The 12,851-nt window shown below is 39.3% G+C and overlaps 1 protein-coding gene across 1 annotated transcript; it reads right to left on the reverse strand.

Moving 5' to 3' along the window:
• Nucleotides 1–7,516: 7,516 nt before the first annotated feature.
• On the reverse strand, nt 7,517–8,504 carry LOC146560081 (olfactory receptor 10G4-like). The gene has a single exon (XM_085244392.1). The coding sequence runs from the start codon at nt 8,502–8,504 to the stop codon at nt 7,863–7,865; it is 642 nt and encodes a 213-aa protein (XP_085100518.1). The 3' UTR covers nt 7,517–7,862.
• Between the last annotated feature and the right edge of the window lie 4,347 nt (nt 8,505–12,851).

A 12,851-nucleotide genomic window follows, 5' to 3' on the forward strand; every position in this document is an offset into this window, starting at 1 on the left:
TAAGAGCTGAGGAGAGTCCCAGATGAGGGCTCACTCAGCAGCCGCGGAGCAGAAGCCAGGGGGAGTTGCAGTGACGCGCATCTCAGACGACCTCACCTGGAACACCAACACCACCTCCAAAAAGGCCCAGCAGCGCCTCCACTTCCTGAGATGCCTGAAGCGGGCCAACGACCCTCCTCCCATCCTCACCACGTTCTACAAGGGCACCATACAGAGCGTTGTCTGTGAAGGTTCTCAGTCATCCAGGTCATCATAGTCAAAGGAGCTTGCAAAGAAAAGCGTCTGGACTTCTTTAAGTTGCTTGAAGACGTTTCACCTCTCATCCGAGAAGCTTCTTCAGTTCTAAGGCCAAATGGTGGAGAGTCCCAGATATAAACTTAATGGGAGTATCCCCCCACAGAGGGACAAAAGGACCCCCTGATGATCCTCTAATCGTCAGAGCCAAGGTGTGAAACTGGGTGTGGGTCCCAATCAGCCAGAGTTTCGGGTGTGTTCATTGTGAAACCTCGCCCCACCTTATCATGCGAATTCCTGAGATCAGATGGCCCAGGATGTGAGTGGGCGTTAAGGCGTCTGGGAAGGGATCTCAAAACTGGATTATAGATGGCAGAGAGTTGGTGTCGTAAACCACCGCCTCTGTTCAAAGATGGTCGCTCACAGTGGACATAGATGGCTTCTTTCACTCCTCTTTCAAACCATCTGTCCTCTCTGTCCAAAATGTGAACATTGGCATCCTCGAAAGAGTGTCCTTTATCCTTAAGATGCAGATGGACAGCTGAGTCTTGTCCTGTGGAGGTGGCTCTTCTGTGTTGTGCCATGCGCTTGTGAAGTGGCTGTTTGGTCTCTCCAATGTGGCGGTCTGAGCATTCCTCGCTGCACTGTACAGCATGCACCACATTGTTAAGTTTGTGTTTTGGCGTTTTGTCTTTCGGGTGAACCAGTTTTTGTCTGAGCATGTTGCTGGGTCTGAAATGCACCGGGATGTCATGCTTGGAGAAAACTCTCCTGAGTTTCTCTGATACACCGGCTACATAGGGGATGACAATGTTGTTGCGTCTGTCCTTCTTATCCTCCCTCGCTGGTGTCTGGTCTTCAGAGCGTTCTGGTCTACAGAGCGTTCTGACCAGCTGCATCTCTGTGTGGTTTGGCAGCTACAATGTTGGTTATCTTAGCAAACTACAATGGATTGTTAAAGCAGCTGCCAAGATTATCGGCACATGTCTGTGGAATATTCAGACTCCTGAATTCACGACCAGCCCTCCCTCTCCCACCACCACACACACCCACACAAACTGTTTATTGACTCTTTTGCACTTTACTCACCACTGCCTCTATAAGACATGCTGCTCTATGGACAATTTATGTTGCTGTATGGACATTTTTTTTACTCCAGGTTTACAAGCTGCTACAATGGTCACTTTAGATCACTCCAATCTGTAAATTGTAAAATCTTATTGTAACTTAAGCATATATTTATTTTCTTCTCCTATTTTTTTCTCCCATTCTCCCTCTATCTATTTATTAGGTTTTTTTGCACTGATGTAACCGGGGCCTCGTCGTTTGGTCTCTCTGTATGTTGCACTGGTTATAGCAGAGATGACCATAAAGTCACCCATCTCCTGGGTCTAGGTGCCGTTTCCCCCTCCAACGGCGAGGGTACCTGGACCCAGGGTATAGAGTTTGTTTGGGGAGTGTGATTGTGTGTACAGTGTCCATGTATGACTATCCCTATGTTGGGTGAGTGCTGAGTATTTGTATGTGTGTGCATGAGGGTGGGAATGCATGTTTGTGTCTGTGTGTGCCTGTTTGTCTATGTCTATATGTCAGGTTGGGTCTTACACTCCACCTCTCTCTGGGAACTCCCAGGCCCTCCAAAGGCCTATCTCCCCTCACCACACTCCCTGCCGGTAACTAATGCCCTCAGGGTTCGGTGCGTTGGTGGTTCTTGGTGTCCGGGGCTGGGCACTCAGGTATGTACCAGCTCACTCCCGGTGAATACTTGGCGGGGCCTGGTGCCTGTTGCTCGGTCAGGCCTTTTCCGGGGCAAAGGGGGCCCTCGGGCCTCCGGCCTTTGGGCCTGCGGCTCGGTTCACTCTGGCACAGCTGGCTGCCGGCAGAGCCGGCGGGCACGCCACTGCAGCCCCCTCTGGCTTCTGCTCCATGGCTACTGGGTGACCCCTCATCTGGGGCTCTCCTCAGCTCTTCCCAGGAGGGTGGCATGGATGCCGGTGGTCGTCCTTGGGCTCTCGCACTCTGGGGCCTCTGGATGTCTGGGGCCTGGATCTCCTCCATGCCTGCTTCATGCGCTGGGGGACAGGGCTATGGCTCTCTACATCCTCTAACAGACCGTTACATGGGGAAACCTTTTGAATACAAGCGTGCTGATCCGCACAGGTGTGCACACGGATGTTCACTGTTCATAGACATAAACTACACCTCTATTGGCTGCTATTTCCAAGCACATTGTGCTCTGTCGGTCCTACTTGCTACACAACAACATTCATTATTTAGTATTTACTGCTGTTTACACTTAGCTAGATTAACGTGATGGTGTTGTGTTTAGTTTGTTGCTCTGTTTTTTTGCTTGTTTTCTCTTCTTTTTCTCTCAACAGGTGATCCAGGAGATTTTTTTCTTCTTTCTCTTTTTAAGTGCCCTTTCTCACTGTCCCTCTTCCCTTCTGTTTTTCTTTTCTTTCATCTTTCATGTCTGTCCTGTCTGTAACAACTGAAAATAAAATAAAATAAATAATAACAACAAAAGTCGATCAAATGGACCAATACGGCAAGGCCATGATGATCCATTTGGCAAAGTAAATCCATTGGGTATCCTTCTAGGTCTTCAGACAACAATTCTGACGGCTAAAGAACCAAATGGGACAGGCAAAAAAAAAAAGAAAAAAAAAAGAGATGACCATAAAGTTCACTTTGACTTTGAATAATAATCCCATATTTCATTTGCAATAGAATTGAAAAACAGTTGAACACACTTTTAACTCTTAACTCTTTTTCCTGTTGCTTTGAAGCACTGGGAACACCTGTTAAAAATAAATAAAATAAAACAAAATAAGATGAAATAAAAGTTGGAATATATTGGTCTAATATTATCAGGCTTTAAAACCAAACTCAATGCAATAATAATATATAATATACAAATATAAGGAGTTGACTATCTCTCATTAACTGAACTTTGTTACAAAACAAGACACAACTTTCACTGTATTATGGTTGCCTAGAATTTGTTACTGTTTTCATCTTGCGTTTGCTCATTAGCTTAATGACTTCTTTGTTTACAAAGTGTTGATAGGAAACAAGTGTCATACTCAGCCCTCTAGAGTGATTTACCCTCAGTACTTAGCTCCAGTAATGAGCCTCAAAGGGTTTGGTGACTCAACATTTGGTGACTTATTCTTCAGCATTTTGCACTGTAAGTTGAGATAACTTCTAAAAGTTAGAGAACTCTTTGCCCCCATGAAAAAATGTAGAGACCATTTTAATGTTAGTTTATTAAGTATTATTTTCTTTTTGATTCATCTACCCGAATAAGCATGCAAAGGAACGCAAATTGTACAGGAATGCAGTTTTTGATGAAGATTCTTCAGTGTGCTTCTGAAAGTTCTGCATTGTGTATTTCAGTGGCTTTTACAAAGGCCCAGTTTCTCTGGTGCATCTAACTTACTTCTTTGCCATCCTCTGCTCTTATGGTGATGTTTTGACCGCCAAAGTGCTGATAATCCATTGGTTTGCCTTCTTTACACGTAGGGAATTAAATATGACTTTTTAATCTTTGGAGGTTTTATGATGGAGGGACTGTTCTCATCCATGATGCCCACTACAAGATCCAACGAGGATAAAACTATATCTGTATAAAAAAAGACAAATTGCACCACACTGTCTGACATCCATATATACAGGCACACATCAATCCAATATTTTTGTTAAATGCACTGTTTTGGTATCCTTCATGGTAGAAGAACAATAATCCAAATGGAAAGCAAGAAAATAACCCCAAAGTGCAAGCATTTAAGAAATGACTCAAATGCAAAAAAGTAAAAAGCAATACATTTTTAAGACAGGCCGAGGAAACCGTAAATACCAACACAGCCAAAGTGATTAAAATGAAAATGAATGGTCAAATTCAGAATAGAGGGACACAAGTTTTAAGTTTTTGCACTGTCATGCTACTTTCCACTTCAACTATGTTATATATTTGAGTAAAATATTATACTGTATTAGTTATACAGCAATATAACTTTTTCCAGTTATGATATGATACCCAGTTTTGTCACTGGGAATAACTGTTTTTTTTTTAAGAGTTTGTGTTGTATATCATGCTAATTTTATGTATGATTATGATTATTATGATGATACCAGCCCAAACCAGTACTCCACCTCCACCTTGCTGGCGTCCGAGTCGGACTGGAGCTCTCTGCCCTTTACCAATCCAGCCACGGGCCCATCCATCTGGCCCATCAAGACTCACTCTCATTTCATCAGTCCACAAAACCTTAGAAAAACCAGTCTTGAGATATTTCTTGGCCCAGTCTTGACGTTTCAGCTTGTGTGTCTTGTTCAGTGGTGGTCGTCTTTCAGCCTTTCTTACCTTGGCCATGTCTCTGAGTAGTGCACACCTTGTGCTTTTGGGCACTCCAGTGATGTTGCAGCTCTGAAATATGGCCAAACTGGTGGCAAGTGGCATCTTGGCAGCTGCACGCTTGACTTTTCTCAGTTCATGGGCAGTTATTTTGCGCCTTGGTTTTTCCACATGCTTTTTGCGACCCTGTTGACTATTTTGAATGAAACGCTTGATTGTTCGATGATCACGCTTCAGAAGCTTTGAAATTTTGAGACTGCTGCATCCCTCTGCAAGATATCTCACTATTTTTGACTTTTCTGACCTTGTCAAGTCCTCCTTTTGACCCATTTTGCCAAAGGAAAGGACGTTGCCTAATAATTATGCACACCTGATATAGGGTGTTGATGTCATTAGACCACACCCCTTCTCATTACAGAGATGCACATCACCTAATATGCTTAATTGGTAGTAGGCTTTCGAGCCTATGCAGCTTGGAGTAAGACAACATGCATGAAGAGGATGATGTGGACAAAATACTAATTTGCCCAATAATTCTGCACTCCCTGTATGCTCTGCGGATTCAGAGAGAATTGTTTACTGAGCATTGGCGACCCATACATGCTTTACTGTTTCAATAATTTAGCATAGGTCTATTTCGTTTTGTTCATTTATGGCTAAGATTGTCACACGTTATTTAATATTACATAAAGTTTTTTTTGTTTGTTTTTTGTTGTTGTTTGTTTGTTTGTTTGCTTGCTTGGGTTTTGTTTTGCTTCCCAGTTTTGTTCTGTGTTTCCTAATTGCAGTTCTTATTTTAATCTGTATATCTGCATTGCGGTTCCTGTACCTGCCCTGCTATAATGAATAGAAGCTATTTATATATCACTTGTAAAATTTTAAATGAGTATTTGATAGTCTGAATTTCTTATACTGTGGTATCATGGTATTGCCCAGTATAGAAATGTTGCATGGCTGAAAAATAGAAGCACTTTTAGTGCTTGCCATTATAAAGACCAATAATCCACCCTTCTGTCAAATTCATACTTCATACTGCCTCATAAATATCTGGACATTTTCCCAATGTGGACGCACTACAATATGTTAGCTTTCTCTTTTCCCCTTCACTCCTGCACCAAAAGGGCTTATGAATGTAATTTTGGCACTGAGAAGGATAAGTTACAGCAACTAACTGATAAAACGATATAACTGTTAATGCAAATGCCCGGTATGACCGATGGCCAGTCCAGCTATGGGTGGATGGACCGTACAGATTGGCTAATGACCAGGAGGCAGCGCATAAGAAGACACCACCAGGGACTGCCAGGTCATTCATTCTCGGCCCAACCCAACTGGCAGACCGTGTGTTCACTGTTTAACTATGTTGGTTTAATGTAGGAGCATGTAGGGGTGGATCGTCTTTTATGTTGTGGTCTGGCCGCGCCTAGACGGGCCATAACACCAACTCTAAAAAAAGTCAGAAGATATATATATTAATAAATAAAATGTGTTAAAAAATTAATGAATCATGTTTTGAAGTGGTCTAGTCAAAGTCCAGACTCAAATCGGATTGAAATGCTTTGGTATGACCTCTAACAGACTGTTCGTGTTGGAAATCCCTCCAATGTGGCTAAATCAAAACAAATAAGAGTGGGCCAAAATTGCTTCACTAAACCGTGAAAGACTCATTGTCAGTTATTGTGAATATGTTTTTGCAGTTCTTGCTGCCAAGGGTAACACTACCAGTTATTAGTTATCAGGTATGGGTATTACAGGCAATTACTTTTTCAAAAAAGGGGAGTTAGAGTTTTTTCTTTTTCATTTGTAAATTAAAAATATAATTTAAAAAGTGCCTTTTATCTTTTATCCACGTTATCTATTGTCTAATATTAATATTTCTTTTATGATCTGAAACATGTGTGACAAATATGAATCTAACTGAAAAGGAAGGGCAATATGACTACCCATTATTAAACATTAAATTTGTTAGGTAACAGCTAGTCATTTTAGAATAATAACACCATGATCTTAAAAAGACAAAAATAACTGAGTGATTATAACGGTTGTCACTCAGTTATAACTCAGTTATATACATATCAGACCGTAACATATAAGCTTGTGAATTGCACTGTTATACATATACATTGATGTTAACTTGTTGTGTAGGAATTATGATGATGAGGTATCAAGAAAGACTGAAATGAAACTGGACACAGACTGCCAATTTATTTTTCAAAAATGCTGAAATATAATCATGTAAGTGTTTGACGATGAAACAAAATACTTTTCACATAAGACTGAGTATATTAATCACAAAAAATCAAAGTCCAACAAGTTTAACCATCCTTGGTGCAAAAATATTATTAACGTCAATTTTACATGAAACATAATATGTTTTAAGCCATTTGTACATTATTTAATATATTTTCTTGATTTAAAAGAAAAGTTTAAATATAAATTACAGTGCTGTTCATTTTGAAAAAAAAACCTGATGAAGTTAATATTTTATCAAATATCAGATTGCATACTAGGAAAATAGTTATATATATAAATAGAGGTAAGAAATCATAAAAGAAAATGAATTAAAAAGTTACTGATGCTTTGTCAATTGCCAATTATTATTCAGCTCTGATTTTTATTTTATTTTATGAAGATATTTAATATACTTTTTTTTTAGTGTATATTAAAGCCCTAGGCCTAGATGTAGGCCTTTGCATTAGAGCTCATTAACAGCCAAACTACAAACATATGATTTTTACATAAAATAATGTATTACTGTAGATTCAACAGAATATGACATATTTAGAATGAGCTCAAGTTTAAACATTTGCAGCAGTAAACTTAATCCATGTAACACTAATGAAAAACATTTTTCTGTTGGATATTTACTTATACTTTGATTTCTATGCAATTTTCAATTAATGCAGTTTTATGTGCATTGTAGTGTTTTTATTGTTTGTGTGTGTGGCTTTGGTTTTTTTTTTTTTTTTTTTGCTACTTTTAATATCCCTACCACTTGTTATTAACAGCTAATAGTAAATATTGTTATGATAGTTACAAAAATAATAAGAGTTTACAATTCTTCAGCCAAAAAGGTGCATAGAAAGTTTAAGACTTCCAAACACAGCACAAAAATGTATTTTTTAACCTTTGTTTTCTTTGCATAATTGGTTGTTTAATGAGGGGGAGATATTCTTAGAGACAGTCAAAATAGTAATGTCATCATTTCAGCACAGTATTTGGACTAAAAAATTATGCATCTTTTATTTGTACAGTCACAGTTCATAAGAATCTAGTTGAGTATGTCAGCCTTTTTTGTGAATATCTTAAAGATCTTATTTTTAATTTCCTTTGTCCTGAAACAGTACACAACAGGATTTACAAGAGATGGACTAAGGATGGTCCCAATCAATAAACCCTGACGTTCCTCAAGTGTTAATACCACACCCACTCTGGTGAAGACAATGAGAACAAATAAAGGAGAATAATAACATGTTACTACAATCAAGTGACTCACACAGGTGCTTGCCATTTTCTTTTTATCTCTATTTGATGAAAATTTCATTAAGAATGCAATCACAAAATATGAAAGGCCAATGAAAGAAAAAGTGAAAAATAAAAGAAAAAACATCATGACTGAGACTAAATTGAAATAGTAATTAGGATCAACACAAGTGGTACGTATTACAGCAGCATAGTCACAGAAAGCGTACTTCATCCTTGAGGTACAGTAAGGAAGTGTAGCTGCAGTTACCGGCATAACAGCAACAAAACCAGAGGCAACAACCCACAGAATGTATGTAACAACAAGAGTACGTGTATTTGTTAAATAACTGTGGTACTGAAAAGGAAAAGAAAAAGCAATTAATCTATCAAATGCCATAATTGCTAAAGCAAACAACTCCATCACTCCTACTAAGTGGAAAACAGACATTTGAATGAAACACTCAACATAGGATATGGTATTAACACCAGCAAGTAGAACCCCAATCATTGTGGGAGTGGTACTGCAGCAGTACAGTATATCAACAACAGCAAGGTTACAAATCAGAATATACATTGGTTTATGCAATCTCTTGTCAAAAATGATGAAGAGAATATTTAGCACATTGGCAATAACAGCAAGTAGATAGGTTATCAGCATAACCACACCAACAGCAATAGGTCTTTTAACTGTGTCAAATCCACCTATAATAAAGTGTGTTACTTTGATCGAAGCATTTGGTAATGACATATTCAACAAAATCTTAAATTGCGGTTGTTAAGGCAGAAAAGACAGAAACAACTTGTCTCAAAGGAAAAATGTGGTAAAATATGTTTCAGAAAAAAGAAAAAGAAAAAAAATGTAATATGTAAGCTTTGGAGTTACAAAAAAATAAGGAACTTTTTCAAGGAAAGAAAGAGGTTAAATATATAAATATATAAATATAAGTCTTTACCAGCCATATAAAATTGTTATGAAGAAATAACTGTGGCACACCCAAACAGCTGTGGGTTAACCAGGCAAAGTGTAGACTTTGGTATTTAAAGGCCCACAAGTTTTCAGTTGGCAGCTCATTCATCCACTCACACTAGACATAGGGCTTGGCAATTTTTGTATTTACATATCACCAGAGATTTCAGATATTTGATGTCATCCCCTCCAATGGAGGGATGAGGATGGACTGGGAGTCTGTACCAAGGGCTGTCCTGCTCTTATCAGCAACATTTTATCTGATTATTGAAGAATCAGTGAAACATTTAAGTCCAACAGCCAGGCTCTAGATTGTGCAACATCAAATTACGTAAAATCACGATTAAGAATATCAGCAAATGTTACTCTCTTACTCTCAAAAAGCAGCACTTCAACTAACAGATTGCTAAACCGATTAATCAGTTTATGTGCCTCAAGGTTGAACAGACAGCACTACTTGTGAGACTGGCTGGCTGTCATTCTGAAGGCTTTCTGCATAAATGGTAAAGGGTTCAAATAGACTGACAAGGGTCTCAAACTTGGCCCATTCACTTGTGACAACTGTGTCTATGCCCAGATCCTCAAGTAGTTGGAGCTGTTTAACTCTGGGTCCCCAGCAGTTGTTTTAACATGTCAGAAATACTTTGAAAAGTTTCAGTGAAACATACAATCTCAGATTAGAGGAAGACAAAACAAAAGACACACTGTTGCAGAGAGCTAGATATTAATAACAACTCGTGATTAAATGTGTAGTGGTATATAAACACATGGTCAGCGAAAAAGGTGAGTTAAGAAAAAACACTCATCATGGGAAGCCCCCAGGGGGTGGTTCCACAGAAGAGGGGTTTGAAAGCTGAAGGGTCTCCCTCCTATTCTACTTTTAAATATCATATTTTAATCTGTTTTAAAGGTGGTATAAAAGCTGGAATACTTAATGGTATCAGGGATGGTATTCAGTTGAATTGAAGATTTCACAGAGAATGCTGACTGCCAAAGCAGAGTGACAAAAAGGTACAATACAGTTGTTAGTTGAAGATATTCTTGTAGATTTTATAGATTATTCCGGGTGAAAATAACTAAAATAAACAGGAGAGGAGGCAACATTTCAAAATAAATGTTAAACACCAAACACACTGGAAAGTATTTTTTTAAAAATCCTTTAAATGGTGCCTCTCCCGAATCTTACAGTGGTGATATAGAACTGAAGACTTTTCAGGGCATTTTTAGGACAGCCCAATGACAAATATAGAATAAACAGTTAAGAAATGATTCACATGTAACACATAATGCCTTGGTATGAATGAGGGAAAATCAGTGCCCAGAAATACAAAAAGAAAGAAAATGTAAAAGAATGTTATATAGTTGGTTGGACAAATATAAATCTATTCACCCAATTAACCACAATGTGTCACATATACAGTGGTTTGCAAAAGTATTCGGCCCCCTTGAACTTTCCCACATTTTGTCACATTACAGCCACAAACATGAATCAATTTTATTGGAATTCCACGTGAAAGACCAATACTGGTTTTCCAAAATACTCTGGAAAACCTCCTGTGTTGTACCAGTGCCAAAGACTTCACACCCCAAGGACCTCAACTGCTAGTGGCCAGTGATTCTGACATCCCACCTGATGAAGACCCTGGAGCGGCTGGCCCTAGCTCAGCTTCGGCGACTGGTGAGCTCATCACTGGACTCACTTCAGTTTGCCTACCAACCTGGCATTGGAGCGGATGATGCCGTCATCCACCTCTTACATCGTTCCCTCTCTCACCTGGAGACCGCTGGGAGCACTGTGAGAATGATGTTCTTTGATTTCTCCAGTGCCTTCAACACCATTCTTCCCACGGTCCTGAAGGACAAGCTGGAGAACTCAGGAGTGGATTCTGGACATGGATTCTGGACTACCTCACTGGATTCTGGACTACCTCACTGACCGACCACAGTATGTGAGAACTCAGGGCTGTGTGTCGGACAAGGTCGTCTGCAGCACGGGGGCCCACAGGGAACAGTTCTGGCTCCATTCCTCTTCACCATCTACACTGCAGACTTCTCCCACAACTCCACCCAGTGCTTCCTGCAGAAGTTCTCTGATGACTCCGCAATAGTCGGCCTCATCACTGATGGGGATGACAAGGAGTACAAAGAACTGACCCAAGACTTTGTGGACTGGTGCCAGCTGAACTACCTTCAGATCAACACTAGTAAAACCAAGGAGCTGGTGGTAGACTTCCGCAGGCACAAACATCCTCCACTGCAACCACTGAACATCCAAGGTATGGACATCGAGGCTGTGGACAACTACAGGTACCTTGGTGTTCATCTGAACAATAAACTGGACTGGACTCATAATTCAGAAGCCCTCTACAGGAAAGAGCAGAGCAGGATGTACCTGCTGCGGAGACTCGGATCATTTGGAGTAGAGGGCCCACTCCTGAAGACCTTCTATGACTCTGTGGTGGCCTCAGCCATCTTTTATGGTGTGGTCTGCTGGGGTGGCCACATCTCTGCTGGGGACAGGAAGAGACTGAACAGGCTGATCCGAAGGGCCAGCTCTGTTCTAGGATGCCCTCTGGACCCAGTGGAGGTGGTGAGTGACAGGAGAATGGTGGCTAAGGTGTCATCCCTATTGGACAACATCTCCCACCTCATGCAGGAGACTGACAGCACTGAGCAGCTCCTTCAGTGGCAGGCTGCGGCACCCACGATGTGGAAAGAAAGTAGAAAGAAAGTAGAAAATTAATATAGCCACTACAGTAACCATCAGTAACCATCAAAACAATGATTTACAAGGTGGGTTAGAGTTATACTCAAATAAACTCGACAAGAGAATACAATTAAGAATTGATAAATATTTTTTAATGTCATTTTGCACAAAAAAAACCCATGCCTACACTCCACAAAACTCTAGCTAGTTTAATTGTAAAAAAAAAAAAAAAAATTCTTAATCTCATTTGTCTTAAGACAGTCAAGGAATGGATCAATTTAAACCCCAATAAAAACAAATAAATAATAACCTATCAATTAGTCATTTGAATATTTCTTGAAAGAGAATGAAAGATGTGCTGTTTTCAGATATCAAATGCTTGTGTTCATTTAACATGTAGTTAAACAAAACTTAAGAGCTGTTCCACAAAGCAATATTTTCTGAGGTTGAAAGCAATTATTCATAATGATTAGCTTCTGTTGATTAAGGAAAAAAAAAAGTATGATTTAGAACACACACATACAAAACAGCCATTTTTAGAGTTGTTAGGATGCTAGTATAAACTCACAATAAAAAACAAATAAAATCAGATGTGATGAAGTGGAAGATGTTTTACAACCATTTACATATATAATATTCACAAAACTTCAGTGGGGAAAAAGACAAAACATGTATAGTAATTATTATAATAGAAAAGCACACTCAGCTCACAAGAGTCTAAGAATCTTTTTGAATATCTTAACCATCTTATTTTTAATTTCTGTTGTTCTAAGACAATACACAAAAGGATTTACAAGAGATGGACCGAGAATGTTTCCTATCAATAAACCCTGACGTTCGTCAAGAGATAATACCACGCCAACTCTAGTCAAGATGACAATAATGAATATAGGAGAGTAAAAGCATGTTACACAAATTGCATGACTCACAACAGTGCTGCCCATTTTCTTTTTGTCATTATTTGAAGATAATTTCACACAAAATAAGATTCCACAGTATGAAATACAAATGAAAGTGAAAGTGAAAAATAAAATAAAAAATGACCAAATGGCACTTTGGTTGAAATACTCATCAACCTTGACACAAGTGGTTCGCATTATGGCAGCATAATCACAGAAAGT

This window comes from Mchenga conophoros, linkage group LG14 (assembly GCF_057382185.1).
Source record: "Mchenga conophoros isolate Kocher_MC1m ecotype Shallow Benthic linkage group LG14, M_conophoros_male_GT1.1, whole genome shotgun sequence".
In the NCBI taxonomy this organism is placed as follows: Eukaryota; Metazoa; Chordata; class Actinopteri; order Cichliformes; family Cichlidae; genus Mchenga; species Mchenga conophoros.

What these genes read in the sequence shown, in the direction of transcription:
- LOC146560081 (XM_085244392.1), bottom strand. Translation starts at nt 8,504, where the DNA reads ATGTCTGTTTTCCACTTAGTAGGAGTGATGGAGTTGTTTGCTTTAGCA.